We start from the raw sequence: 26343 nt of genomic DNA on the forward strand, positions 1-26343 counted from the left end.
TATCAGGCCTCTCTGGGTCAACCCTTGTTCTTTTCTGACCCGACGGTAGTAGAGCACTCGAGGCCTAGGGAGTGTTTCCTTTTCACGCCCTTCGTGGCCCTTGTCTTTCTTTGGCCGATACCTTCATTTTTCGAAGTGTCGGATCCCTTCCATTTTTTCTCCCTGATTAGTGTTATGTAGAGGATGGTTGCCTAGTTGTACTTCTTCTTGAAACAATAACCACCAACCACCACCACCACCACTTTCCAAAAATGTCATTAGCCTTGTAAGTGCAAAATAAACACAAATTTTCATTCATATTCATATTATTTCACTTTTGAAGTCTACTATTCAAAGAAATTGGGTAAACTATTAAGACCTTCTTGTAATATTCACTAGTAGCCTCCACAATAAGCTGTACCAGTGCAGAACTGAACAAACACAAAATGAAATCTGTTTTCGGAGAATCATCACGTAATATTATTATTATTGAAAAATGCGCATATGCCGTGCAGAATACCATTACATTACATTTACATTACATACACATTACTTTTCTTTGCTATAAGCTACGAAGGATTTCTGCCTATTCCTGCATTTTACAATATGGTATCTATCACAGAATTCCAAGCACAACTCACACACACATTCGTCATTTGGTTCGTGAAATAATTTGTTGCAGCACACCTTGTGGTGGAAACCATGGCTCGCCAATCTCGTCGTCACGTGTCGCATATCATGATTAGCTTCCATCCAGGTCCTGTCTTGCATAGCAGATGTTGCATAGAAGTCCTCTGGTATGTTGTTTTTCTTCTCATGCAGATCCTGTATAAGCTGTTTGAAGCTGGTACTAGCTTGAAGTATGAGCTCGCATCTCAGATCCTCTATTAAGAAGGTCTCCCTGGTAAGCTCATACACTAGCCTCGATCTTGCAATCTGCGGGACTCCTAAAATTCTCTTCAGGTATCTAGCCTTTACTCGCTCCTATTCTTCCAGCTGTTTGTACGTGAGGTATTCTGCCACTAATTCTAGGCCATACGTCAGAACAGGTAGTATCTTTAACCTAAACAAGTCCATAGCTGTGCTGATCGATAGTTGTGTGATGTTCCTGATTTCATTCATAGCCCTAGTGGCCGCCACTGCTCTAGATCTTATATGTAAACTGAAACTCTTTCCCGTTGTTTGAATTGTGATACCTAGATATTAAAAATTGTTAGCCCTCTTGAGTAGTTTGCCATTGCATTGGATGTTCTCTGCTTCAGTGAGTCTTCCTCCTTTCCTAAATACTACCAATTCCGTCTTCTCTTCGTTTATCTGGATGTCGTTTCTCTCTGCCCCTTCACATAGTGTGTTTAGCGATACTTGCAGTTTATCTATATCTGTCGCTGCGATGGCCACGTCATCAGCGTATACTTATATGCTTGTTCCTGCCATTCCTTTGGTGACATTGTTCGTGAGAACATTAAACAGGATAGGGCTGAGTGGATCGCCTTGGAGGACACCGTTCGTCTGCGACAGCCAGTCAGATATGCCTATTCCATCATCTATCTGTATGTAGTTTTCTGCCAGTATATTCGATATCAGGGTCGTTATGCTCGTTCTTCCAATTAGTTCCTCCAGTTTATCTATTAATACCTTTCTGTTGACCATTTCGAAGGCTTTTGAGTAATCAACAAAAACCACATATAGTTTTCCTTTTGGTCTTTCTATCGTCTGTTTTATTTGTTCCAACAGGTTTTCTACTGCCAGAGTCGTGGACCTTCCCTTTCTAAAACCAAACTGTTCTTCTGGTAGAAGGGGTTCTAGCTTCTCTGCCAGCCTTTTGGCGAGGATTCCTGTTAGGAGTTTCAGTAATGTAGATTCCAACTCTATTCCTCTATACGCGTTAGGGTTCTCTGTGTCTCCTTTTCCCTTGTATAATAGCTTGATTGTTGACTTTCTCCATTCGTCTGGTATACTTCCTAATTCTAAACATTTATTTAGAAGGGAGGTCCATATCGGTAAGTATTCTTGTGCTGTCTGCTTTAAGTGTTCACTTCTTATTCCATCTACTCCTGGTACTCTGTTATTCCTCATTTTCTGTATCGCTTTCGCAATTTCATCCGTGGTGAAGATCTCATCAGCTTGTGGAGTCATAGGTGTCTTAATCATGGGTCTTGTTTCTTTTGAGCAAATTACTATTCTTATATGATCTATCCATGTTTCCATAGGTATGTTGGGCTGTATTTTCTGCCCTTTTGGCCTCAGTGCTCAGTAGGGGTCTTCTTCTGCCTCCTCTACCATTTTCTTATGTTCTTTTTCCAGGTGTTGCTTTTTCTTCTTTTTTAATAGGTCCTTGTATTTATTTCGTTCTCGTTGGTATTCTTCGGTGGTTGCGCTTGCCATTTGTCCTCTTAGTTTTATGTAGTGTTTTCAGTGTCAATTTTCTTTGTTCATAACATTCTCTGTCGAACCATGGCCTCGCCTTCCTATTTGAATCTTTTGTGGTGGCCCCACTTATTATAGTTGATTTCAGCCATGTAGCAGCCTCATCAATATTTCCTGCTCTTATTGCTCTTTCAACCTTATCTTTTTCTTTCATGATATTGTCTGCAACACCTGAATTGCGTGAACAGAAAGCGTGAAGTATTGGAGTAAACTGAGCAGTGATCCAAGCAAATTATGATTTATTTATTTATTTATTTATTTATTTATTTATTTATTTATTTATTTATTTATTTATTTATCTATCTATCTATCTATCTATCTATGTATCTATCTATCTATCTATCTATCTACTTTTTTTTTTACCTCCTTCTTCCTCACTGATGTCATTGCCATTGTCTACATCTTCATTGTCACTTTTTATCACAACACTTCCAACATCATATTCACCATCACTTTCACTGATCAACTAAAAACTCTTCAATTTCATCATTGCCAAGGCATCTTCTTTCGTGGTGCAGTCGGAAGCACAGAAGATATATATTTTATCATTGCTAGGAAACAAAATTCTGACATAAATATGAGGAAAAGTAGACTATCTCTCCTTTAGAACTTCCTTGAACTTCTGGTACAACATTTGAACCAATCGATTGCTGCACGTATTTTCATGGACTTTGCAAAGTGAGCACTGCAGGAAAACATAAAATTACGGGTTTAGCACAGGTGACTCGTCATTGCACAACGTATATATACGGGTTTAGGGTTTAGTATTGATTGGGTTAAACAGGAATAAACATAAATATTTGAGTGTGATTTGACAGAATCTGATGATGTTCTTTTAAGAATAAAACATGTCACCCTATTTTAATATCATATATATAAATTCATCTCGCCTCGCTCCAACCTTGTATCAAAAAAACAGGACTAAGGAGTAGATATACAAATATACAACATTTTATCTCTTCCTTATTTTGCTTTACGTTTTGCATTACTGGTATGCTTCTAGCTTGTATTAGAAATGCTTTGCACATTGTAATGCTTATTTTTTCTCATAGGGCGAACTTTTCATGTCGATCAGTATTTTCTGGAAGACATCATTGAGGCAATGAATTACACCTTGGAGGAGAACTCGCCCTACTCTCGTGAGATGAAGAAGAAGGGTTCGTTCGGAGACAATCTGGAGACAGAGTTGAATGTGGCGGAATTGAGGAGTGGCACAGTGATCGGTAACCCAGCCACCCGTGATGAACATCTCACCATCGAGCAGCTGTACCATCGTTATCGTGGTGGGTAAACTCACAAACTTCAAGGTGTATTCAAGGCTCTGGTTTTCTCCAATGCTTTTATTAGTTGCTGCAATAGTTTAAGGAGGAGTGTGAAGAGGAGTTGGAATACACTTGTTATATTTATTATTGTTACCGTTATTACACTAGTCAACAAATACTTTTTGTGTGCCACTTGCACAAAAAGTGGTCATTTCAACTAAATCAAACTTCCTGAATAAGAAAATGACAGTAAAATCTTTGTAACACTTAATGTTTTCGTTGGACAGAATTGAGATAGATTCTGGCAAACGTGACAAAAAATATTTCAGTATGTTAGCATATAATTCTATTATTGTCATTAATATACTTCTTAAACTATTCACTCTGGTCATAAAATGTCTTTATTTCCAATTTAATCAACATCAAAATTAAACGGGAACAGTGCCTGTAGTAGTAGCACTCTGAAATATGCGGCTGTAATAAAATATATCATGAATATGACAGTTATTTTAACACTTACGGTTCTACTTCTTCCTTTTGTAGCATCGATCACTTTTTCTAACTAAAAACCAGTGGTAGTCGCTCATCATGTAGGGATCCCATCTACCTTGGTACCTCTGCTCCATCTGCTGAATCTTGTGATGGATTCTCTGTCCGTGTTCATTACTCGGAGCTCCTTAATTCTCGAGGAAAAATTCCAGGTGTGAATGGAGAAACTAAATTTTTAGGGACATCCTACATCCTAGATTTTTGTAATTTTCAATAAGTTTCTGAACTCTGTCAGTAATTTTCTCCTTTATTATTTCCCAGGAATCCACTCACTACTTCATGAAACGCCTTCCAAGCCACTAGTTCCTTGTAAGGCTTTTCAGGCGTTTTCTCTATTAACCAGCGTTTCGTCTTAGGTCTGACTCTAGACTCATCAGAGTGGGATGTGTTAGACCCTACCCACTGACACTGGGGTGTATGCAGGTGAACTTATCAGAAGCTCTATATAAGAGGCACAATCTGATACTGCATATGGGAGAGGAATTATCTCTGTTGGACTGTTGGACATATCTTGTGGTAGACGATGCCCATACCACTCTTCAAGCACTAAACAACATTGATTCTCATATTAAATTTACCTTGGAGTCAGAAACAGATCAAACGAAACAGAAACAAAATGAAATGATAGTGGAGAGTGTTGCTGGAATGAAATATGACAGGGAAAACAGGAGTACCCAGAGAAAAGTCTGTCCCGCCTCCGCATTGTCTAGCATAAATCTCACATGGAGTGACCGGGATTTTAACCATGGAACCCAGCCGGGAGAGGCCGGCACGCTGCCGCCTGAGCCATGGAGGGTCATTTGAAATTCCTTACTAATGAAGACTAAATTAAAATCTGTCAGAAATTGGACTGGCGTCTGATTCTTTAAGCATTCGACATGGTCGAAGTTTTGTCGACTTCAGAATGGCAGCCAAAGTCATTCCTTGCAGTTGCACATGTTTGACTGTAATCTCCAATTCATTGTCTAAAAGTGTGACCAGAAAAATATGTTTAATAACCCGCTGCTCCAAAATAAAAGGCTTCTACTGACATTTGTTTTAGAATGAGTGTCATCTGCAATAATATATTTACTCGCTCCTGTGCACATGTTTTCATGTTTGTTGTCTGGTGTTTTTCACACCCTTCAGTGCACTTACTTTATAAGCCCCAGTGGAAAAGGTCTTTACATTTGTTCTCTTGTATTCTTCACACCTTTTAATACCTTCATCTCATCTTCGTCTCATCTTTACCCATAGATACACAATGTAACTGTCCTCATGCTGGCAGAAACGTATCTAGTGTTTCCATATCACAGTTGGATAGCTTTTATTTGTATATTCAGTAGTGTGTTTTCTCACTTAATATGTTCTTTTTCTTGTCCCCTGCAGAAAGTTCTTTACGAGGAACTCTGCTTAGCATTATCCTTATAAGTGATCCTTCATTATCATAAGATTTGTTTTGTATTTTCTTTTTAGATTACAGCAGAGTTACCAAGAAGTCACTGTATCTGATGGATCACGAAAAAATCAATTACGATTTAATAGAGGCGATCATCGTATGGATCGTAGAAGGTGACCATGAGCATCCCCGTACTGGTTCCATTTTGGTAATTAATACATTTCCTCTGTGTAGTTCTCATGCAGTCTTAAACTGTTTCCACTTCTATATCTGAAGAGGCTATATCCTGATCAATAGGTTTTCCTGCCAGGTATGGCAGAGATCACCACGCTGCACGATCAGCTCAGCGACCATCCCCTCCTTGGACCTCGAAATGGAAAGTTCATCTTGGTACCACTACATTCGAGTCTGACTAGTGAGGAACAGGCTCTGGTGTTCAGGTAAGTTAACCCTTGGTTTTTGTTGTGATTATTGGGATTTGATTATTTGGACTCGGAAGACAGCGATAAATTATGTATGTAAAGGATTTATTCAATTGTTTGTTTTGGTTTTCCTCAGTATGTGAATTTTGGAATTGTTTAATTTGTTTGAAGTCGATATGATTTTAAAATTATTTGATTGTCATTGTAATTCTGGTGCATCCTGTACCACACGCGCCACATCGGCGTGGGAGATTTCCGGTTTCGTAAAGTTGCACAAATTTCGTAATTTCTAAGGGCTTCCTAAATGTTCTTTGTCAGCACTATTTTTTCTGCGCTCCTATTGGAGAAAATAAAAGGAAATGTGATTGGTAGGTGAAGGAAAACATCGTACGCTCATTGGCCGTGGTAATATTTCATAATTTCCGGGGAGAAGCGTTGTCGCTGGAGCCTTGCTCTGCGAGGGCGTCTTTTCTGTTTGACCACTGAAGGGAACGGTCACCTTCCAAGGTACGGGTCTTCTTGGCCCCGCCATCCGGTAAGCACTGATTAATATTTTTTAACTTTTCTGGTATTCAGTTTCAGATGTAGTGTTTCATTTTATTTATCTTGCCGGAGCGTACCCGTATTTCCTTCTGCTTCCAAATGTTATAATTATGACTTAGCCGTTTCGGTAAGTCGCCTCACTTTGTTAAGAGATAGTACCCGTTTGTTGTTTTGTAAATTAATTGTTATACGCCTTTCGAAGTAATCCTTATCAGTAATATTTTTCTCGGGACTATCTCATTAATTCCGCTTCATCATGGAAAATTCATCTTTAGGTCGGGTACCCTTTCTCAGAAGTGTTTTTGAGGGGGCTACCCACTGAAGATGCTCTGCTCCACGATTATACGTAAATTATTTTTCCTCCTTAGATGTATCTCTTCACTTTAGTATAACGTTACCTTCCTTTATTGATTTCAAACTGTTTTGGGTTTTTAAAGGTAACGCCACGACAGTGGAACGTCATGTGTGATGTTCCGGTGTAAAATAAATTTAATTACTAAATGCTACCCTCATGTAAATTGTAATGGTTGTTGAAATTATGCCGTCATTATTTTAATTGTATCTTGGTTATTGCTTTATATATGAAATCGAATCTAACTTGTTAAGTAAAGTTTAGGATTACATTGACTTCGCTTCTTCAGTGTTACCAATACCTTCCACCGCCTGGATATGGTTCCCAGCCGTTTCCCGGTTATCCTTTCTTAATAGTCATGTTGGTTAAACTGTTTGTTTATTTCCTGTGATTAATGTGCTTGCAAATTTAATTTCGTACATGTTTACATGCCTAGTGAACAGTACTTTTGGTGAAAGCATTACGGTAGTAAACATTTTCGCTTCATTAAACCTATTAATTGTAACGAAATTAAATTTGCAAGCACATTAATCACAGGAAATAAACAAACAGTTTAACCAACATGACTATTAAGAAAGGATAACCGGGAAACGGCTGGGAACCATATCCAGGCGGTGGAAGGTATTGGTAACACTGAAGAAGCGAAGTCAATGTAATCCTAAACTTTACTTAACAAGTTAGATTCAATTTCATATATAAAGCAATAACCAAGATACAATTAAAATAATGACGGCATAATTTCAACAACCATTACAATTTACATGAGGGTAGCATTTAGTAATTAAATTTATTTTACACCGGAACATCACACATGACGTTCCACTGTCGTGGCGTTACCTTTAAAAACCCAAAACAGTTTGAAATCAATAAAGGAAGGTAACGTTATACTAAAGTGAAGAGATACATCTAAGGAGGAAAAATAATTTACGTATAATCGTGGAGCAGAGCATCTTCAGTGGGTAGCCCCCTCAAAAACACTTCTGAGAAAGGGTACCCGACCTAAAGATGAATTTTCCATGATGAAGCGGAATTAATGAGATAGTCCCGAGAAAAATATTACTGATAAGGATTACTTCGAAAGGCGTATAACAATTAATTTACAAAACAACAAACGGGTACTATCTCTTAACAAAGTGAGGCGACTTACCGAAACGGCTAAGTCATAATTATAACATTTGGAAGCAGAAGGAAATACGGGTACGCTCCGGCAAGATAAATAAAATGAAACACTACATCTGAAACTGAATACCAGAAAAGTTAAAAAATATTAATCAGTGCTTACCGGATGGCGGGGCCAAGAAGACCCGTACCTTGGAAGGTGACCGTTCCCTTCAGTGGTCAAACAGAAAAGACGCCCTCGCAGAGCAAGGCTCCAGCGACAACGCTTCTCCCCGGAAATTATGAAATATTACCACGGCCAATGAGCGTACGATGTTTTCCTTCACCTACCAATCACATTTCCTTTTATTTTCTCCAATAGGAGCGCAGAAAAAATAGTGCTGACAAAGAACATTTAGGAAGCCCTTAGAAATTACGAAATTTGTGCAACTTTACGAAACCGGAAATCTCCCACGCCGATGTGGCGCGTGTGGTACAGGATGCACCAGAATTACAATGACAATCAAATAATTTTAAAATCATATCGACTTCAAACAAATTAAACAATTCCAAAATTCACATACTGAGGAAAACCAAAACAAACAATTGAATAAATCCTTTACATACATAATTTATCGCCGTCTTCCGAGTCCAAATAATCAAATCCCAATAATCACAACAGTTTTTTAACTTTACTCAGTTAATTTTCTAGAAAAGTGTGGATGTATTGTTATCTATTCTTATGGATAGAAGGTGTATGCTAATTTCAAACTGAAATAAGATACTTTATGTGCTACATAAATGCTGGAAATGCAGAATTAGATGGTATACTTACCTTATTCCCCCTTACTGCATATATCAAAGACACACCTTGAAAAGCCTAGTTTCATTAACCGTCCCCCCTTTTTTTTAAATGTTATTTGTTTGGGGCGTCTTTTGATCTTTTGCCCCTAGTTGCACCATATGATATGAACCTGCATGTAATTGGAATTGCGGAAGTGTGGAGTGTTGAATGTGAGGAAAGGAACGTTAAGGACGACACAAACACCCAGTCCCCAGGCCAGGGAAATTAATCATTTACAATTAAAAACCCCCTGACCCGGCCGAGATTCGAACCCGGGGCCGCCGGGTGACAGGCGGACGCGTTTCCCCCTACACCGCGGGGCCAAACTCATTAACCCTTAGAGTGTCATTGAACAGATGGTGGTGGTGGTGGTGGTGGTGGTGGTGATGTTTGTTTATGAGGAAGTACAACTAGGCAATCATCCTGTATATAACACTAATCAGGGGGGAAAAATGGAAGGGTTCCGATACTTCAAAAATGAAGATATCAGCCAAAGGAAGACCAGAGCCACGATGGGTGTGAAAATAAGAGACTCCCTAGACCTCGCAAGCCTAATAGCGTCGGGGTCGGAAAAGAACAAGAATTGACCAAGAGAGGTGGGATAGGATAGATGAAAATGAGGAGCCAGGCACAGGTAAGTGGAAGCAATTCCAGGACTCAGCTAAGGGCCCCATGGTCGTCAACCCACGCTCCAAAGTCCAGAGCCCCTGAGGCTCCTTTTAGTCGTCTCTTGTGACAGGCAGGGGATACCGTGGGTGTTATTCTACAACCCCCACCCACAAGGGGGTGACATTAAACAATGTATTGCTTCTGCATATGGTTGCATAAAGTGTCACGTGATGTGTCACTCCTGATGCAGTGCGTTTTAATGGTTTGTAGTTTAGTGGTGTAGGAGAGAGAGCTGCACTGATCACTTGCTTTATGCAAAGTAAGCTATGTGGTGTCACCAGATATCTTCTGTGATATTTTTCCTGTTATCTGTGATTTTTTTTCTGTGGCTATGTGCTTCTCACGTGTTTAATTATGGGAGCTATCTTGGATATACACTGAGTGGCCAAAAGTCGCGGAAAGGGGTGTTCTATTAGAAAATGTTCCGTGTATGAACCCTGAGAATTGTGGCTATCTGCGGCGTAGCTGAGCAGTCTGTCACAGACATTAGTGTTGTGAAGGTGGCAACACGTGAGTTAACCGACTTTGAACATGAGATGATCATCGGCGCACGCCGCATGGGTCATAGTATTGGTGGAAATTACACGTGAATTTGGGTTTCCGAGGACAACAGTGTCGAGGGTGGATCTTCAGTATTGCAGAGAGAATGTTATCACCCGCATAAACCGCTGCACAGGAAGACCACTGCTGTTTAATGAACAGGCATCGCATCACATCCGCAGAACCATACTGGGCGCTCGACAGAATACTGAGAATCAAATCCCCGTCCAGTTGAATGTTGAGAGTCAGGAACTCATTTCTATCAGGACTGTTTGTTGTTTCCAGGCAGGAGGTGGCTCAGTTTCGGTCTGGGCAGCGTTCTCATGGTTGCAATTAGGCCCCATTTTCTGGCTGCAGGGAGCGCTAACAGGTGCATGTTATGTGGACATTCTTTCTGACCATCTGCATTCCTTTCTGGCTCTGGGGTACCCTAATGGAGATGCCATGTTTTAACATGACAATGCTCCATGTCACCACTCTGTGGAGGCATGCAGGTGGTTGGAGGAACACTCCAGTGAAGTTACGACCATAGATTGACACTCCAGATCCCCCGATCTTAATCCATTCGAACATTTATGAGATGCTGTCGATGCTGGTGTAGGCTCCATGAACCCCACACCAACTACACAAGACCAATTGTAGGTAGCATTGCAAGATGCGTGGGTCCATATCCCTCCAGAACAATTCCAACACCTTGTAGATTTGCTGCCTTACTGTATTGCTGCCGTTTTGGGGGCTCATGGAGAAGCAACTCATTACTAACATCACATTCAGTGTCTTCCCATGACTTTTGGCCATTATAAGCGATGATGATGATTTAACCGATTGCATGCATTCTTCTTGAGTTCATGATGACTGTATGATAGAGATGGGAAATCTGATTCATTTTGAAGAACCGATCCATTTGAATCGATTCACCAAAATGATCCATTCAGTCCATTACCACATGATGAGAGCCGAATGCGAAACCATGGACTCAGATAAACCATTCCGTTATGTTATTTATAACTGCTACTGCTTTACAAGCTACAAGAAGTGAAATGTTGTAGGTAATCGCTAGTATTTTAACTAGAGTAATATCCTTTTTAGAGGTTTATCACCATCATTTTTTCGATCTACCAAGCCGGGTGACTCCTCCAGTTTCTTCTATCCATCCACAGATGCTACTCATATATGTGACACCAGTTCACATCTCTAATTTCAAGGTCCTTCATTATCTGTTTTTCCCAAACACCACAAGGTCTTCCTCTTGATCTCTTCCCAGGAACATTGTGGTCAAAGTATTTTCGAGCAGTCCTGTGAGGATTCATTCTTTTCATGTGACCATACCATTGGAATCTCTTCACTTCTAGAGTCTCCAGCAAGCTTCTTTCCAATCCAAGCTGTTGTCGGATATCCACATTCCTTATTTTATCCATTTTTGTTTTTTGTAGACAAGAACGGAGGAACTTCATTTCTGTTGCCTGAAGACGACTCTTTGTTGGTCCAGTAACTGTTGCTGCTTCCAGGCCATACGTCAGTATAGGTACTAGATATATTTTGTACAAGCTGATCTTGGAAACTAACGGAAATGTTTCATCCCAAAGTATTTGATGTACAGCGTGATAGAATTTGGAAGCTTTCTGTATTCTGTTACTAATCTCTTGATGTATGGTATTGTCTGATGAGAGAACACTACCTAAATACTGGAAGTTGTCTACAATATCCATCTCCTCATCTCCAGTTCTTAGATGAACAGTTCGAGAGTTTCTACTCATCACCAAGCCAACTGTCTTCGTTTTGCTGATTTTGAGACCTAAGGTTGTAAAAGCTTCATGCCAGATCTAGTCTAGTTTGTACTTCCACTTCTGTCTCACCCCATACCATTACATCATCAGCAAAAAACAGGGCATTAGTTGTTGGATCCTTTCTCTTAACTGCTTTTAAAACTTCATCCATTATGATTATGAAGAGAAGTGGTGAAAGACAACTTTCTTGCTGGACTCCACTCTTCGCTTCAAACCAACCTGACTTTCCATCCTCGACCTGGACACAACACTTGGTTTCATCATATAATCGTTGTACTCGTGCTATGATGTTATTGGGCACTTATGTCTCAAACATTCCCAGATATGCCTGCGTGGTACATGGTCATATGCTTTCTCGAAGTCCAGAAAAACTTCTCATAGAGCATTCTGGTGGCAAAAATGAGGTCTATAGTTGATCTATGAGGTCTAAATCCATGTTGTTGTTCCTCAAGTGTAGGTTCAACATATTTTCTAATCCTGCTCTCAAGGATGGATTTGTTGATTTTGAGGCCATGTGACAGCAGAGTTATATCTCTGTAGTTGGTACATTTCTTTCTATCACCTTTTTTCAAGAATGGGATGATGACTCCTTGCTTCCAGTCATTGGGTATTACATTCTCTTTCCAGATTCTATTTAGTATCCTGTACATCCACTGTTGTCCTACCTCTCCTAGTGCTTTGATCATCTCAACACTTAATTAATCTGATCCAGTTGATGTGTTTTTTTTTTCAGCTTAGATATTGCTGTCTGTACTTCCAACCATGTCAGACTAGTGGTATTTGTGCTGCCAAAATCATAAGGTTCGTCGTCTAATGGAGTGACATTTTCATAACAGTTCAGCAAAGTTTCAAAGTGCCTTTGGATCTCTGTAATATTTTGGTCTTATCCCTAGTCTCCTCACCATTAGGAAGTTCTACAGATTGGATAGATTCATTCTGAGTTCTTCTATTCTTAACAATACTGTGTAACAGTTTTTTATTTCCATCCTGCGTTATTTTGGTAGCTAGATCTTCCTTGCATTTCTGCTTTTCAGCTACAACCAACTGTTTGACCTGTAATGTTTTCTTTCTGTAAAGTGACAACTTCTCTATTTCATGTTGATCTCCCCGCGTTCTTGCACAGTTTCTGTCATTGATAGCCTTTTTAATATCATCATTCCACCAGGCAGTTTCTTTAGGTTTTCTTATTTGACTGTCATCCACATACTTTTTCGGCTGTACCAACCACAACCTTCTTTAGAGTATCCCATTCTTCATCTACCAATTTCAGTTCTTACAGTCGAAAAATGCTACACCACTGTCCGACTAATCCTTTCCAAACTTAAGAAGCTACTATTTGAAATTATACGACAATCGAATTTGAAATTTATAGTAGATATGAACATTTTTTGTGGCAATTCGAAAGTGAATATTGACAGCCGCTCACTATCAGTTCTTTACTTCTAATTCTTTTTTACTGAAGAAATATTTTTAAAATATATGAAACCAAATGTAGACGTGATCACCTGACTGTGAAATAATCAACCGTGACAAAGCAACTGCTGCGTTACGGTTTTTTGAAATTCGATTGTTCTTAACAACATTCCTTACGATTTTCATTATGTTCACAAGCTATACTCACTAGATAGCAACTTTAAGCAGGTCACTCACTCTGTAGTAGGCAGTGAAATAATAGGAAACAAATCTGTGCCCACATGTAAGACTATGGATGTAATGTCATCCTCAAATGGATCATGGTCAATTTCGCAAGATAAGCAGTCCATAAACAGTAAATACCGGAAGACTATGCCGGGCTGAGTGGCTCAGATGGTAGAGGTGCTGGCCTTCTGATCCCAACTTGGCAGGTTTGATCCTGTTCAGTCCGGTGGAATTGGAGGTGCTCAAATACATCAGCCTTGTGTCGGTAGATTTACTGGCTCCTAAAAGAACTCCTGCAGGACAAAATTCCGGCACCTTGGCGTCTCCAAAAACTGAAAAAATAGTTTGTGGGACATAAAGCCAATAACATTATTATTACTGTATTATTATTATTATTATTATTATTTATTATTATTATTATTATTATTATTATTATTATTATTATTAAATACTGTAGTGCATTACTGCCAATAAGACAATGCATAGAGGCATTATTTTTTTGCATTAGTTTTTGAATAATTTCACGAGAAAGATACTAATTTTCTCATTATTTCATATAATATATATTGCCGTATCACTTTAAATTTGCTTTAATGAAATTCTAAAATTAATCATTGAAGGTTTCATTACTATCACTGATCGTTGATTGTGGAGGTTTAATTGATAGACTGTACATACCTGGTACATACTTTTGAAGCCATTTCTGGACTGCAGGGTCGTCTACCTTCTCCAGCGGGATGTTGGCTTTGAGTAGCATCGCTGTTGTTTCGTGAATAAATTCTATTTTTTCACTCTTAGCTTTCTTTTGCATATCTAATGAGAGTTCTATTGTTGCCTGCCGTTTCACTGTTGGAATGCTAAATTTACTTTCTGAATGTTCCTTATTTTTAAAACAATGTTTTGAGACAGTATCTTTTTTCTCTCACTCGATACAAACATTACAAAATTTACACATGAAAATATTGCTTTCCGAAACGTATAAACCTTCACTCACAAACTGTTTAGCTCTGCTGTGCACCATAACACTTGTCGAGCGACCCATCTTCGCTACTGTCTGTGATCACTTTCTTCATTTTACCTGACCACGAAGCCGAAATACACCAGTCAATTGGGCTGCTTGTAGACGTCATTAAGGATTCCAGGATTGCATAATGCCGTGAGGAGACAGGCTGTGGTGGGATTACCAGCCACCGCAAGAACAACATTCCAAACATTGTGTTTGGCAAGAAGCCTGGAGCCAACCCCTTTTCCTTGATGCCATGTCGTAAAGAGATTTTCCAGAACATTAATTATAACATATTTCTTTCCTGTTGATGAATCTTTGTTCGCTCTTCCTTTTCTTTTCGTACATAATCTTGGAACAAAATGTCAAGTTAGTTATTCACTACAGATTTCGCTCTAATAACACACTTATTGTGAAATAATTGAATTTCGCTTTAAAATGGCTTTATCGCTTTCACTTGCTTTAATTTGCGAACATAATATCCATATTTTCTTAATCAGAAACATACGATTCGTAAAGATATCGCAAAATCGCTTCAAAATATTTTTTGTCGCGTTTATCATTAATGCAAAAAATCATGCCCCTAACTATGCATTATCAAAGTAAAGCATCTGACTGTCTTTAAAAAAATACAATCTTCTTTACGTCGCACCGACACAGATAGGTCTTATGGTGACAGTGGGATAGGAATGGGCTAGGAGTAGGAAGGAAGCAGGTTTGCCGACAGTAGAGTTAAAACTATCTCCCGAATGCAAGCTGACAGGTATGTGAACCAAACCGTGCAGCCATCTGCTCGGTGACTTTATATATATATATATATATATTTTTTTTTTGTACGGTTGCCCCTTAATATACTGCCGCTCCTCAGAGTAACCATAGAAACCAGAAAGGTGAATGCCAAAGGGGGAAGTATGGAACAGTTTACGAAAATGCTTCAGAAATAATTTAGGTTATGTGTCAGATAGTAACTGGTATACATATCACATTCACAAAAATCTGTCACTTGGAATATTTATGCCTTGCTTCATTTGCTCCCTTCGTCATCATGATGAAAATCCTATAAGTAATATACCTTAATAGTCTTGTATTGCCTATGTACTACAAAGAAATCATGGTTAGCTATTGTCTGGCCGCGCGGTGTAGGGGGCAACGCAACCGCCTGTCACCTGGCGGCCCCGGGTTTAATTCCCGGCCGGGCCAGGGTTTTTTAATTGTAAATGATTAATATCCCTGGCCTGGGGACTGGGTGTTTGTGTTGTCCTTAACGTTCCTTTCCTCACATTCAACACTTTACACTTCTGCAATTACAATTACACGCAGCTTCATAACATATAGTGCAAGTAGGGGCAAAAGATCTTTCAAGGTGGATGCCCCGAACAAATAGCATTAAAAAAAAAATGTTTAGCTATTTCACTTCAACTTGCATATGCACTCCATGACGTGAAAAAAATATTGATTCTTACTAAGGGCTGAGAATGAGGTTTCCATGTTCCACAAGTTAGTTCACTGTAGTTCACGAGAATGAGAATAGGAACCTTGAAGTAAACTTAACCTAACATTTCGCAATGAGCTGGAAGTTGAGTGTATATTACAGTTCCATGAAGTGTGTGACTTGAAACGACGTGATAACTTCTTATTTTAAAAAAACATTTTCCTGTAAGGTTAGGTTAGGAGTGTTTGACTTGTGAAACGGACTTTTAGTTCAGGTTAAATAAAAAGTAACAGAGTCGTTCTTCACATGTTGTCATTGATTCAAAAATGATGGTAACCCGATTTGGCGATATGAATCAGAACGAATGAGGAACAAGGAACCAGGTCTTGGAGGAATCAAGGAACTAGTTGTGACTGCCATCTCTCAATTCAGATTTTGATTCACAAATGAGTCCATTCATTTCATTCACTGAATCGTGATTCAGTTGTTCAGTGCAATGATTCGTTCATTATGAATCACTAATTCAGAATCTCTCCATCTCTACTATATGACATCAGTTGATAGTGGGAAGTTGAATAATAATATGGTTGTTTTTATATCTCAGATACTGCATAACATAGGACTACGAAAATTTCCGTGATGATCATCAAGAAACTGTCATGTCAAGAAATTTAGGGCCGATTGCAGAAACGGTGTTTAGACGATGTCTACAGTTAAACAGTAAGTATGGCTGTCGCATTGCAGAGACGTTATTTATCACTTAGACACTATCTAAAACCGATGTTCAACCAGTCATGTTTAAACACTGCCGAGAGCGCTGTTTAACCTCAAGTGAGAGGAGTGAATCACAATCAGAGGTTATGTACCATGGAACATGTAATTTGTATTATGTTGAGACGATTCCAGGACGGCCTTTATGTGGGTCGCCCGCTGCTAAATCGCTGCAATTCATTTGACATGTACGGTGAGATAGATCTTAAAATAAGATTTCTCTTTTCAAGAGACTTGTTTCTTGAGACTGACAAAGGGACAGTCCGGTAACTGTCAACTTGAATACAATTCTTGGCAACCGATATTTTTTATTATATACATGGGGAAATTTCCTTGGAATTATAGGTCACTTCGACTACATACATATCAGAATTACGTGTTCTGATCGTCAGAGGGCTGTCACATACGTCAGCCGGGAGGGATTCACTTATACTGCCAAGCAAACACACATAATAGTGAAAACTAAAAGGTAGGTTGTATGTGGTTTTAATATATATATAATCATATAAGTTTTCGGCAACTATCAGATAGGAAAAGGCAAGTGGTGGTTATGGTGGTGATTATTGTTTGAAGAGGAGGACTGGGGAAGAAGAGCCATGGCCATAATAACAGCCCTAGTATTTGCCCGTTGTAAAAATAGGGAAACTACGGGCAAACAGTCTTCAGGGCTGCTGAAGATGCGTTTCGAACCTACGATCTCCAGAATGCAAGCTACATCTATATGGCCCGAACAACACACTCAGTTACATATTACTATTGCTTCAACTTCCTTTCGTCGAAGGTACGTATTTATGAGTAGATTACACTCACTGTAACAACACTATAATCAAAGCTACACTTCCCCGTACGGTGGAGTGTTGCTTTAGTGTCGATAATATTATGAGATTTAATTTCCACCGAAAGCGATACTCTTATCTGTAGTCAAACAGCTGACTGGCGTTCGGCGCACACGTCGACGAATTTCATTGATTGCGACAAGCAAATGAGTTGCATGAAGGATACTTCTATCTCCATTTTCAAACCAATATCAAAACGTTAAATGATGTCTAGTTAAACATTGGCTAAACATTGTTTATGCAGTGGAAGATCGTGCTTCATTTAGACGTTGTTTAGGTAGACATTGTCTAAGGCTTAAAACTAGTCATCGTCATGTGTTATTTGTTACATAAAATGAATGTTCATTCACTGGCAGTTTGGTAAAATTGAGGCAGAGTTGTGCTTACTTCTCTTCTCCTTTACATAGTGGTCTTTTCCCCTCTAGAATTCTTAGCACAAACACAGGTTCAGACGCTGGCGCTAAGAGGTGAGAAGAAGTAGGCTTCTCTTTATCTTGCTTCTTGTTGTCTGTTTCTACATTCAGCACAATCTGTTGTATTAGTCTGAGTGTTCAGCTAGATGAATTTGGCTTTCTGATCAGTGGCTCCTCATCTTTTAGAGGGAAAAATCTCTTCCATTGTGTGTAATTTATAGACATGCTATTGCCAAAGAACTTGTAAAAGCTTTAGGGCCAATTGCAGAAAGCCTAACAGTAGCGTAACAGTTAGTGTTATTAGCTGCTGTCCTCGAGGGTCTGGGTTCGATTCCCGGTACTGTCAGAAATTTAAGAATGGCAGGAGAGCTGGTATGTGATTGAAATGGTATGCAGCTCATATCTATTCGGGTGTGCCTGGAAAGAGCTGCACCACCTCAGGATGAGGTCACGAGTTTACGTTAGCCTTAGACAACGTCTACCTAAACAACGTCTAACTTACTCATGATCTTCCATTGCACAAACAATGTTCAGCCAGTGTTTAGCTACATGTCATTTAAAGTTTCAATATGGGTTTGAAAATAGAAATAGAAGCATCTTCTGTTGAACTCTTTGCTTGTCGCAACCAATGAAATTCAGTGTAAAACAAAAGCTAAAGGTTTCCACGTAATCAATACTGTTTGTTGTAACCTTAAAAAAGTTACATATATTTGTTGAAACTAGTTTACATAGAACTTAGTCAAGCAGCTCGTATCCTTCTTCGTAGTCTTCCCAATCCAAACTTTTAAGGTTACAACAAACAGTATTGAATAGGTGGAAACCTTTAGCTTTTGTTTTACACTACATTGCTCTTCAGTATGGATTAATATGAAATTTATTACCTATGAACAATGACATTTGTGCGCCAAACGTTAGTCAGCTGTTGACTTCCTACAAATTACTCAAATATGGCTAAGCATGAGCATGACTTGCCCATAGATAAGAATATTGGTTTCGGTGAAAATTAAATCTCATAATATTATTGACACAAAAGCGACACTCCACCGTATGAGGTAGTGTAGCTTTGATTATAGTGTTGTTACGCTGAGTATAGTCTAAATAGCTTCATCAGTGGGAAGATGAAACTATAGTAGTGTGTAACCAAATGAGTTGTGTGGGCCATTTATAGAGCGTTCCAACCTTAAATTGCAGTACAGCGTAGATGGAGCACGCTGTTGCGAAATCAACTTGTGAAGATCACGCTCGAGTGTGACTCAAACAGGGCGTCACATTTCCACATTTTTCGTTTGTAATTTTGTAATTTTAAGTTCATTCATTCATAAATTAATATTTGTAGGATGGTAAAATAAATACAACATACCTTAATCACTGGCGTTGCTCTCAGACATTGGACGTACACCTTCTAACATTTCTGCAAGGCCTGATGTTCCCGCTTTGGATGAAACGGTTTCGGGAGATGAACTTGAGGATGATCCGGATGATGAAGAAAGTCATATTAAAAACTTTTCATCGTCGACATCGTCCTGTAATTTGTCTGCTTTCCAGAAAACTCTTTCATTTTTCTTTACTTCCTCCACGTAATTTGCCCAATTGCTTTTGTTTTTATGGCATAAAAATTTTAGTTCAGCATTTGGAACAAAACCATGTTCATTACCCGCGTGGACTAAGGCAAATCACGGTCCTCGGCTTTCCGGTGGCCTAAGTCCTGAACTCACCCCTTCAATGGTGACCTGCCGTGCACTTTTCACTGTTGTATCCTTCCATTCTTTTGTCACTGTCTGCCCAATATTTACCCACGATTCATCTGTGTAAATTATAGCTTTATTTTGTGCCCTCAAACGTTTTATCTCCCTGAGATATCTGTGCCTCCAATTAATAATTTCATCGGTTTCAGTGAAAGCTGCTTTATTACCCCGTCTTAAATAACAGAAGCCCCTATATCATGTAAGAAGCAATACAACGTAGTTTTGGAAAATCGTGGCAAAGAATCTTCTCCATTTACGCGACTCAAAATCATGTTCAATGTCAGTGGTGTGTTAGGAAATAAAAGAGAGTGAACCAACCGATGCACTCAACTTCTAACAATTTCATCATATTTAATTTTTCTGTCGTCCTTCTCTTTTTTCGTTTTCTCTCTCTCTCTTTTTTTTTTGTTGCGAGAGTTCGCAAAGGACCATGTGTGTGTTCCTTCCTCGTAGCATAGATTGTTCTTTCGGAACAACCTGTAGCTTTAGCTGTTTCACTGATTGCGCTGCTCATATTCATAGTCTTTATAAAAAATAATCCAGGACACTCATTATAATATTGGGTTCTTTTCCCCTGAGTTTACCTACGGAACGTTTCTTTTTAATTTGACGATCCAATATACATCCTTCTGCACTTTTTCTTCGAATTAAGAACCCCCCGCACGAGCACGAGAACAAACTGACAACTACACAGACTACACAAACACAATCCACTTGTCCTCAAGAACTATACATTTATCACTGATCTTGTCCGACTCCATGGCTAAATGGTTAGCGTGCTGGCCTTTGGTCCAGAGGGCCCTGGGTTCGATTCCCGGCCGGGTCGAGGGTTTTAACCTTCATTGGTTAATTCCAATGGCTCGAGGGCTGTGTATGTGTGCCGTCTTCAGCATTATAATTCATCACAGGTAGGGCCCCATTCTTATAAATGCGCAGATCACCTATGCGGCGTCAACACTGGAAAGACCTGCACTCGGCCTCTTCGGAGGCCACACGCCATTAAATATTATATATACAGGGTGAAGCGTAATTCGCGCACTCGGGCGTCGCAGCGCGACTCCTCACATGCCAGCAATAAAAAAATGTCTCTTACAAAATTTCGTCTTGCGAGTATATCCGGCAGAAAAACGACGTTGAAAAGTAACAATCTGGCAACACTGTAACCACATGTAGGGTAACTACCTCTGTCAGCAGAAGTTAGTCGTACTGTACAGTTGGTGCAGTGGATAGAATTTTGGGTTAGCATGCAGGAGGTCGAGTGTTCGATCCTGGTTTGAGGCGTATGTTTTTTATTTCGTAAATGTAGTCCAGGTGGTATGGTACCTGGCATCTTAATCGTCAACAGCGATTGCAGTGGGTCCTCTAGAAACCATTTGCACTTACATACTACGATCCTAGAAATGGATGAACAATCGTTTTCATTGGTCAGCTTTGAAAGGCGCCCTTTCCACGTTGTGGGCGTGAATTTATTCGCACCACTTCATCTACTAGATGTGAAACCTGTTTTCTTTGTACCCTCCTCCAATGATACCATAGATTAGTCATCATCATCTGTTTACCCTCCAGGTTCGGTTTTTCCCTCGGACTCAGCGAGGGATCCCACCTCTACCGCCTCAAGGGCAGTGTCCTGGAGCTTCAGACTCTTGGTCGGGGGATACAACTGGGGAGAATGACCAGTACCTCGCCCAGGCAGCCTCACCTGCTATGCTGAACAGGGGCCTTGCGGGGGATGGGGAAGATTGGAAGGGATAGACAAGGAAGAGGGGAGGAAGCAGCCATGGCCTTAAGTTAGGTACCATCCCGGCATTTGCCTGGAGGAGAAGTGGGAAACCACGGAAAACCACTTCCAGGATGGCTGAGGTGGGAATCGAACCCACCTCTACTCAGTTGACCTCCCGAGGCTGAGTGGACCCCGTTCCAGCCCTCGTACCACTTTTCAAATTTCGTGGCAGAGCCGGGAATCGAACCCGGACCTCCGGGGGTGGCAGCTAATCACGCTAACCACTACACCACAGAGGCGGACCCATAGATTAGTACCAACTATTATTCTTGCCTCGTTCAGGTCCATTACATTTCGTTAGGGCCTTACGTTACCAGTAGGCCTAGCAACGTGCTCTGCGAATAATGTCCAAACTCGGTTACAATTTGTATGTGTTATCACCACGGTCTCAATGCATTATTATTATTATTATTATTATTATTATTATTATTATTATTATTATTTTATGACCACATAGGATCACTTTAGTCAGTCCGTCGTTCAGGTCTCTTTGAAGGGATTGTTCGGGCTTTGCGGTCCTCCCAGTACTTCTTCAGACGCTCCAATCTTCGTGCCCTTTCCTCAGTTGAAAATGTGCGTGTTGTTGGTTTGTTTTGTGTAAGGGTAAAGCGGAGGTTTGTATTCTTGAGTTTTGTATTCAATTTTATCTTATTTTTGGTGTCTTCTGTTGTAAGGCCTATTTCCTTCAGATCCTCTCTTACTTCTCTGATCCATTTACATCCTGTTGTGGTATTTTTTGAGAAGAGATTGTGTTGTACTAGTTGTTTCAGAAGTCTCGAGTCCTGCATCCTCGTGATATGTCCAAAGAATCCCAGTCTCCTCTTACGCATAGTATCTGTAATGGGTTCTAGCTCTTTGTACACGACTTTGTTAGGTATTAACCGCCACTGTCCATCTTTCTGATATTTTTTGTTGATACAGGTTCTTCCAATCCTCCTTTCAATTTTCTGAAGTCTGTCAGTCTTTGATTGTTTATTCAGGTAAAAGAGTGTTTCTGCTGCATATGTAGCTTCCGGTTTTATAACTGTGTTGTAGTGTTTTATTTTTGTATTTATTGATAGACATTTCTTTTTGTAGATATCCCATGTTAATTTTTGTGCTTTAGCTAATCTATTTGTTCTTACTTGGATTGAGATTTTTTCATTTAAGTTATGTGTTATTACTTCTCCAAGATATTTAAACTGAGTTACTATTTTGATTTTATTACCATTTATGGTGACTTCTTTTAGCTGTGTTGGTTTTTGGGGCATAATTTCTGTTTTTTCAAATGATATTTTGAGGCCAATTTTATTTGCAATGTTTTGAAGTTCTGATATCTGGGTTTTTGCTTCTTTTATGTCCACTGCTAGTAATGCTAAATCGTCAGCAAAACCCAGGCAATTTGTTTTGATTTTTCGGCCAATCTTTATTTTGGGGGGACATTTTCTAAACCATTCCCTCATTACCATTTCTAGAGCACAGTTAAATAATAGTGGTGAGAGCCCATCTCCCTGCCGTAGTCCAGTTTTAATTTCAAATGTCTCTGATGTTTCACCCCTAAACTTCACTTTTGACTTGGTATTGGTGAGAGTCAATTCTATCATGTTTATTAATTTGGGGTGTAGTCCAAGGTGTCTTAAAATTTTAAACAGAGATTCTCTATGGATGCAATCATAAGCTTTCTTGAAATCTACAAATGTTATCACCATATCTCTGTTTCTTCTCCTGTTATAGTCCATTATCAACTTAAGACTCATGATCTGTTCAGGACAGCTCCTCCAGGGTCTGAAACCTCCTTGATATTCTCCTAGTTCTTTCTCAAGTTGTAAACTTATCCTATTAAGGATGATTATTGAAAATATTTTGTATATTATGTCTAGGAGAGAGATTCCCCTGTAGTTATTAGGGTCGGTTTTGTCCCCTTTTTTGTGCAGAGGATGAATGAGGGCTGTTGTCCAGTGTTCTGGTAGTTCTTCTTTAATCCAGATAGAGACAAGTTGTTGATGGAGGGCAACTTTTGCTGAGGTTCCTGCATATTTCCAGATTTCCGCAAAGGTCTGATCTTCTCCTGGCGCTTTGTAGTTTTTTAATTTATTCAGAGCTTGGTAGACTTCCTTTATTGTGGGGGGATTGATGTTTTTATCGGGGTGTTGGTGTCCAAATGAAGGAGTTCTGTAGGTTCCTCACAATTTAAAAGCTTGTTGAAATGTTTAGCCAGAATTTCTGCATTGTCTTTATTGTTATGGGCCAGCTTACCATCTTCATCCTTCATCAGTAGGGTCGGGGGTTCATATTTTTGGAGCTGCTTTCTGAAGGTTTTGTAGTAGTCCCTTGATTTAGTTTTACTGAACTGTTCTTCAATTAACTGCAGGGTGTCCTTATGATGTTGTCTTTTTATTCTTCTTAAGACTTGGGTAGTTTCTTTTCTCTGTTTTACTAGCTTTTGATAGGATATTTCTGTCTTTTGGGACTGATGTAATAGCCATGCCTGATGTCTTTTCTCCACTGTTTCATCACATTCACTGTTCCACCATTGGTGTTTTTTACGTGGTTTAATTGGAGCTAGGTCTTCTGCAATTTGTTTAAGGCTGTGTACTAAGTCTTCAAGTTTGTCTGTGATTTTTATTTTTTCAGTTGCTTTCTGGTAATTTTTGTTGTTGATTAGCTGGGTAGGATCTATTTTTCTTTTAGTTTTAAGGGCTTGCTTTTGTTGTCTCCTCTGGGGAGTGAGTTTAATTTTAATTTTAACTACGTAGTGATCTGAACCTGTGTCTATTCCTCGGAGGACTTTGACGTTATAGATCTCTTTGTGGTGGTATTTGTCCATGCAGACGTGGTCCAGTTGCCATTCTCCTTTAGTGTAGTCAGGGTGTTTCCATGTTTTGAGTTTTTGAGGTTTCCTCTTAAAACATGTAGATTTTGAGATTAAATTATGGTTTCTACACAGGTCAACTAGTCTCTCTCCATTTTTATTTGTTTTCTTGTGTGCTGGCCATTTTCCGATGATGTCACGGTATTTTCTTTCTCTGCCTAGTTGAGCGTTGAAGTCGCCTATTAATAATTTTATATGGTGTTTGGGGATGTTATCTATGGTCTGGTCCAATAGGTCCCAAAATTCTCCTGTTTCCTCCTGGTCTTTTGAGGAGTTGTTTTTATCATTAGTGGAAGCATGGGCATTTATTATAGTATAGATTTTATTAGATGCCTTTAAGGTGAGCATTGAGAGTCGTGGAGACTGTGATCTGAATTCTTGAACTGAGTTTATTATTTTAAGGCTGACCAAAAATCCTGTTCCAAATTGTGGGACATTCTTCATCACTCTCTTCCTGGGTATACCTTTATAAAGTCTGTACCCTTGAGATTCCAAGGCATCCTGGTCAGTGTTTCTAATTTCCTGTAATCCCATGATAAGAATTTTGTGTTGGTCCATTATGTCGGTGATCACTTTTAGTTTACCGGTTTGCATGAGTGAGTTTATGTTGTGTGTAGAGAAGTATGTTATCTGCTTTGGTTTGATTCTTGATTTTGTCTCATTCGTGTATGTAGTACTGGGGTATTTCCGTGCCTCCGACTTCACAGTATCTTTCAGGTGGCAGCCCACCGTATCCGAATGCTGCCTTCTCTGAACTCTTGGTTCAGCCGGTGGAGTATTCCTTAAAAGACCTTCCATGGTTGACTGTCAAGGTGTCACCTGTGTGGGACTAGGTCCCGAATTACAACTCTGGATGTGATCCAGTGAGGTGATAATGAGGCCGCTCCTCTGGAGTACAGACGCCTTGTGCAGCCGCCCCTAACCTGGAGAACAGACGCTGCATAATGGATTCCAGTGGCATTTCCTCCACTGTGGGGACCATCACCCCACCCAAAGGGGCTCATTCGCCCGAAGCCGTTGGCCCCCTTAGGGAGTCAGGTTATTTCCCGCTGCCCAACACTCGGCGTATTATTATTATTATTATTATTATTATTATTATTATTATTATTATTATTATTATTATTATTATTATTATTATTATTATTATTATTATTATTATTTTGTTGTTGTTGTAAATGTAGGATACATATGACCTCAGAAACGGTGTCTTACTGTATTACAGTAGGTAATGTCAGATGGAAATCAGCAAATAAAAAATGCGCCTCAACCCAGGATCGAACCATCGACCTCCTGCATGCCAACCAAAAACTCTATCCACTGCACTAACTGTACAGCACGACTAATATGTGCTGACAGAGGTAGTTACTCTACATGTGGTTACAGTGTTGCCAGATTGCCACACTTCAATGTCCTTTTTCTGCTGGATATACTCGCAGGACGAAGTTTTGTGAGAGACATTTTTGTATTGCTGGCATGTGAGGAGTCGCGCTGCGACACCCGAGTGCGCGAATTACGCTTCACCCTGTATATATATCACTGATCTTTATTTAATCAATCTGATAATACTGATTAAATGAACACCACTGCACACGGCTGCCAGTATATTTAAAAGCTCAGCCAGCCGAGTCACTCGTGAAACGTAAACAAACGAGACGTTCTCCCTGTCATAAATTAAGAGATAACGAGATAGGGACTTGGAGTATGATTTAAAAATAACTTCCATATTCGAAGAGCGTTTGCTTTGCTTTAACCATGGCATGATCCTTCTGCACATTTTCTTCGAAATTAGATCCCCACGCACGAGCACGAACTCACGAATCACACAAACGAAATACACTTTCACTCAAGAATTGTACATGTGTCACTGATATGTATTTAATTACTATTATACATGCTACTGACGAAATGAGCACTGCACTGCATGCGACTGTCTAGAAATGTTAAAAGCGCATGTTTGGGTGAACACTACCGGTACTTCAGCCAGCCAGACAGACAGCCAGCCGAGTCACGCGCGAAACCAAAAT

General features: G+C 39.6%; 1 protein-coding gene across 2 annotated transcripts in view; it reads left to right on the forward strand.

Annotated features, from left to right (window-relative positions):
- Window positions 1-26343, forward strand: part of LOC136883441 (putative ATP-dependent RNA helicase DHX57) — a 194387-nt gene that overhangs the window by 110603 nt on the left and 57441 nt on the right. For both annotated transcript variants that reach the window (XM_067155731.2, XM_067155732.2), the window contains 3 exons: window positions 3459-3689; window positions 5673-5803; window positions 5893-6035. In XM_067155731.2, the coding sequence (XP_067011832.2) occupies window positions 3459-3689; window positions 5673-5803; window positions 5893-6035 (505 nt within the window). The remainder of the gene's footprint in view (window positions 1-3458; window positions 3690-5672; window positions 5804-5892; window positions 6036-26343) is intronic.

The sequence above is a fragment of the Anabrus simplex genome, chromosome 11 (genome assembly GCF_040414725.1).
Source record: "Anabrus simplex isolate iqAnaSimp1 chromosome 11, ASM4041472v1, whole genome shotgun sequence".
Classification (NCBI taxonomy): Eukaryota; Metazoa; Arthropoda; class Insecta; order Orthoptera; family Tettigoniidae; genus Anabrus; species Anabrus simplex.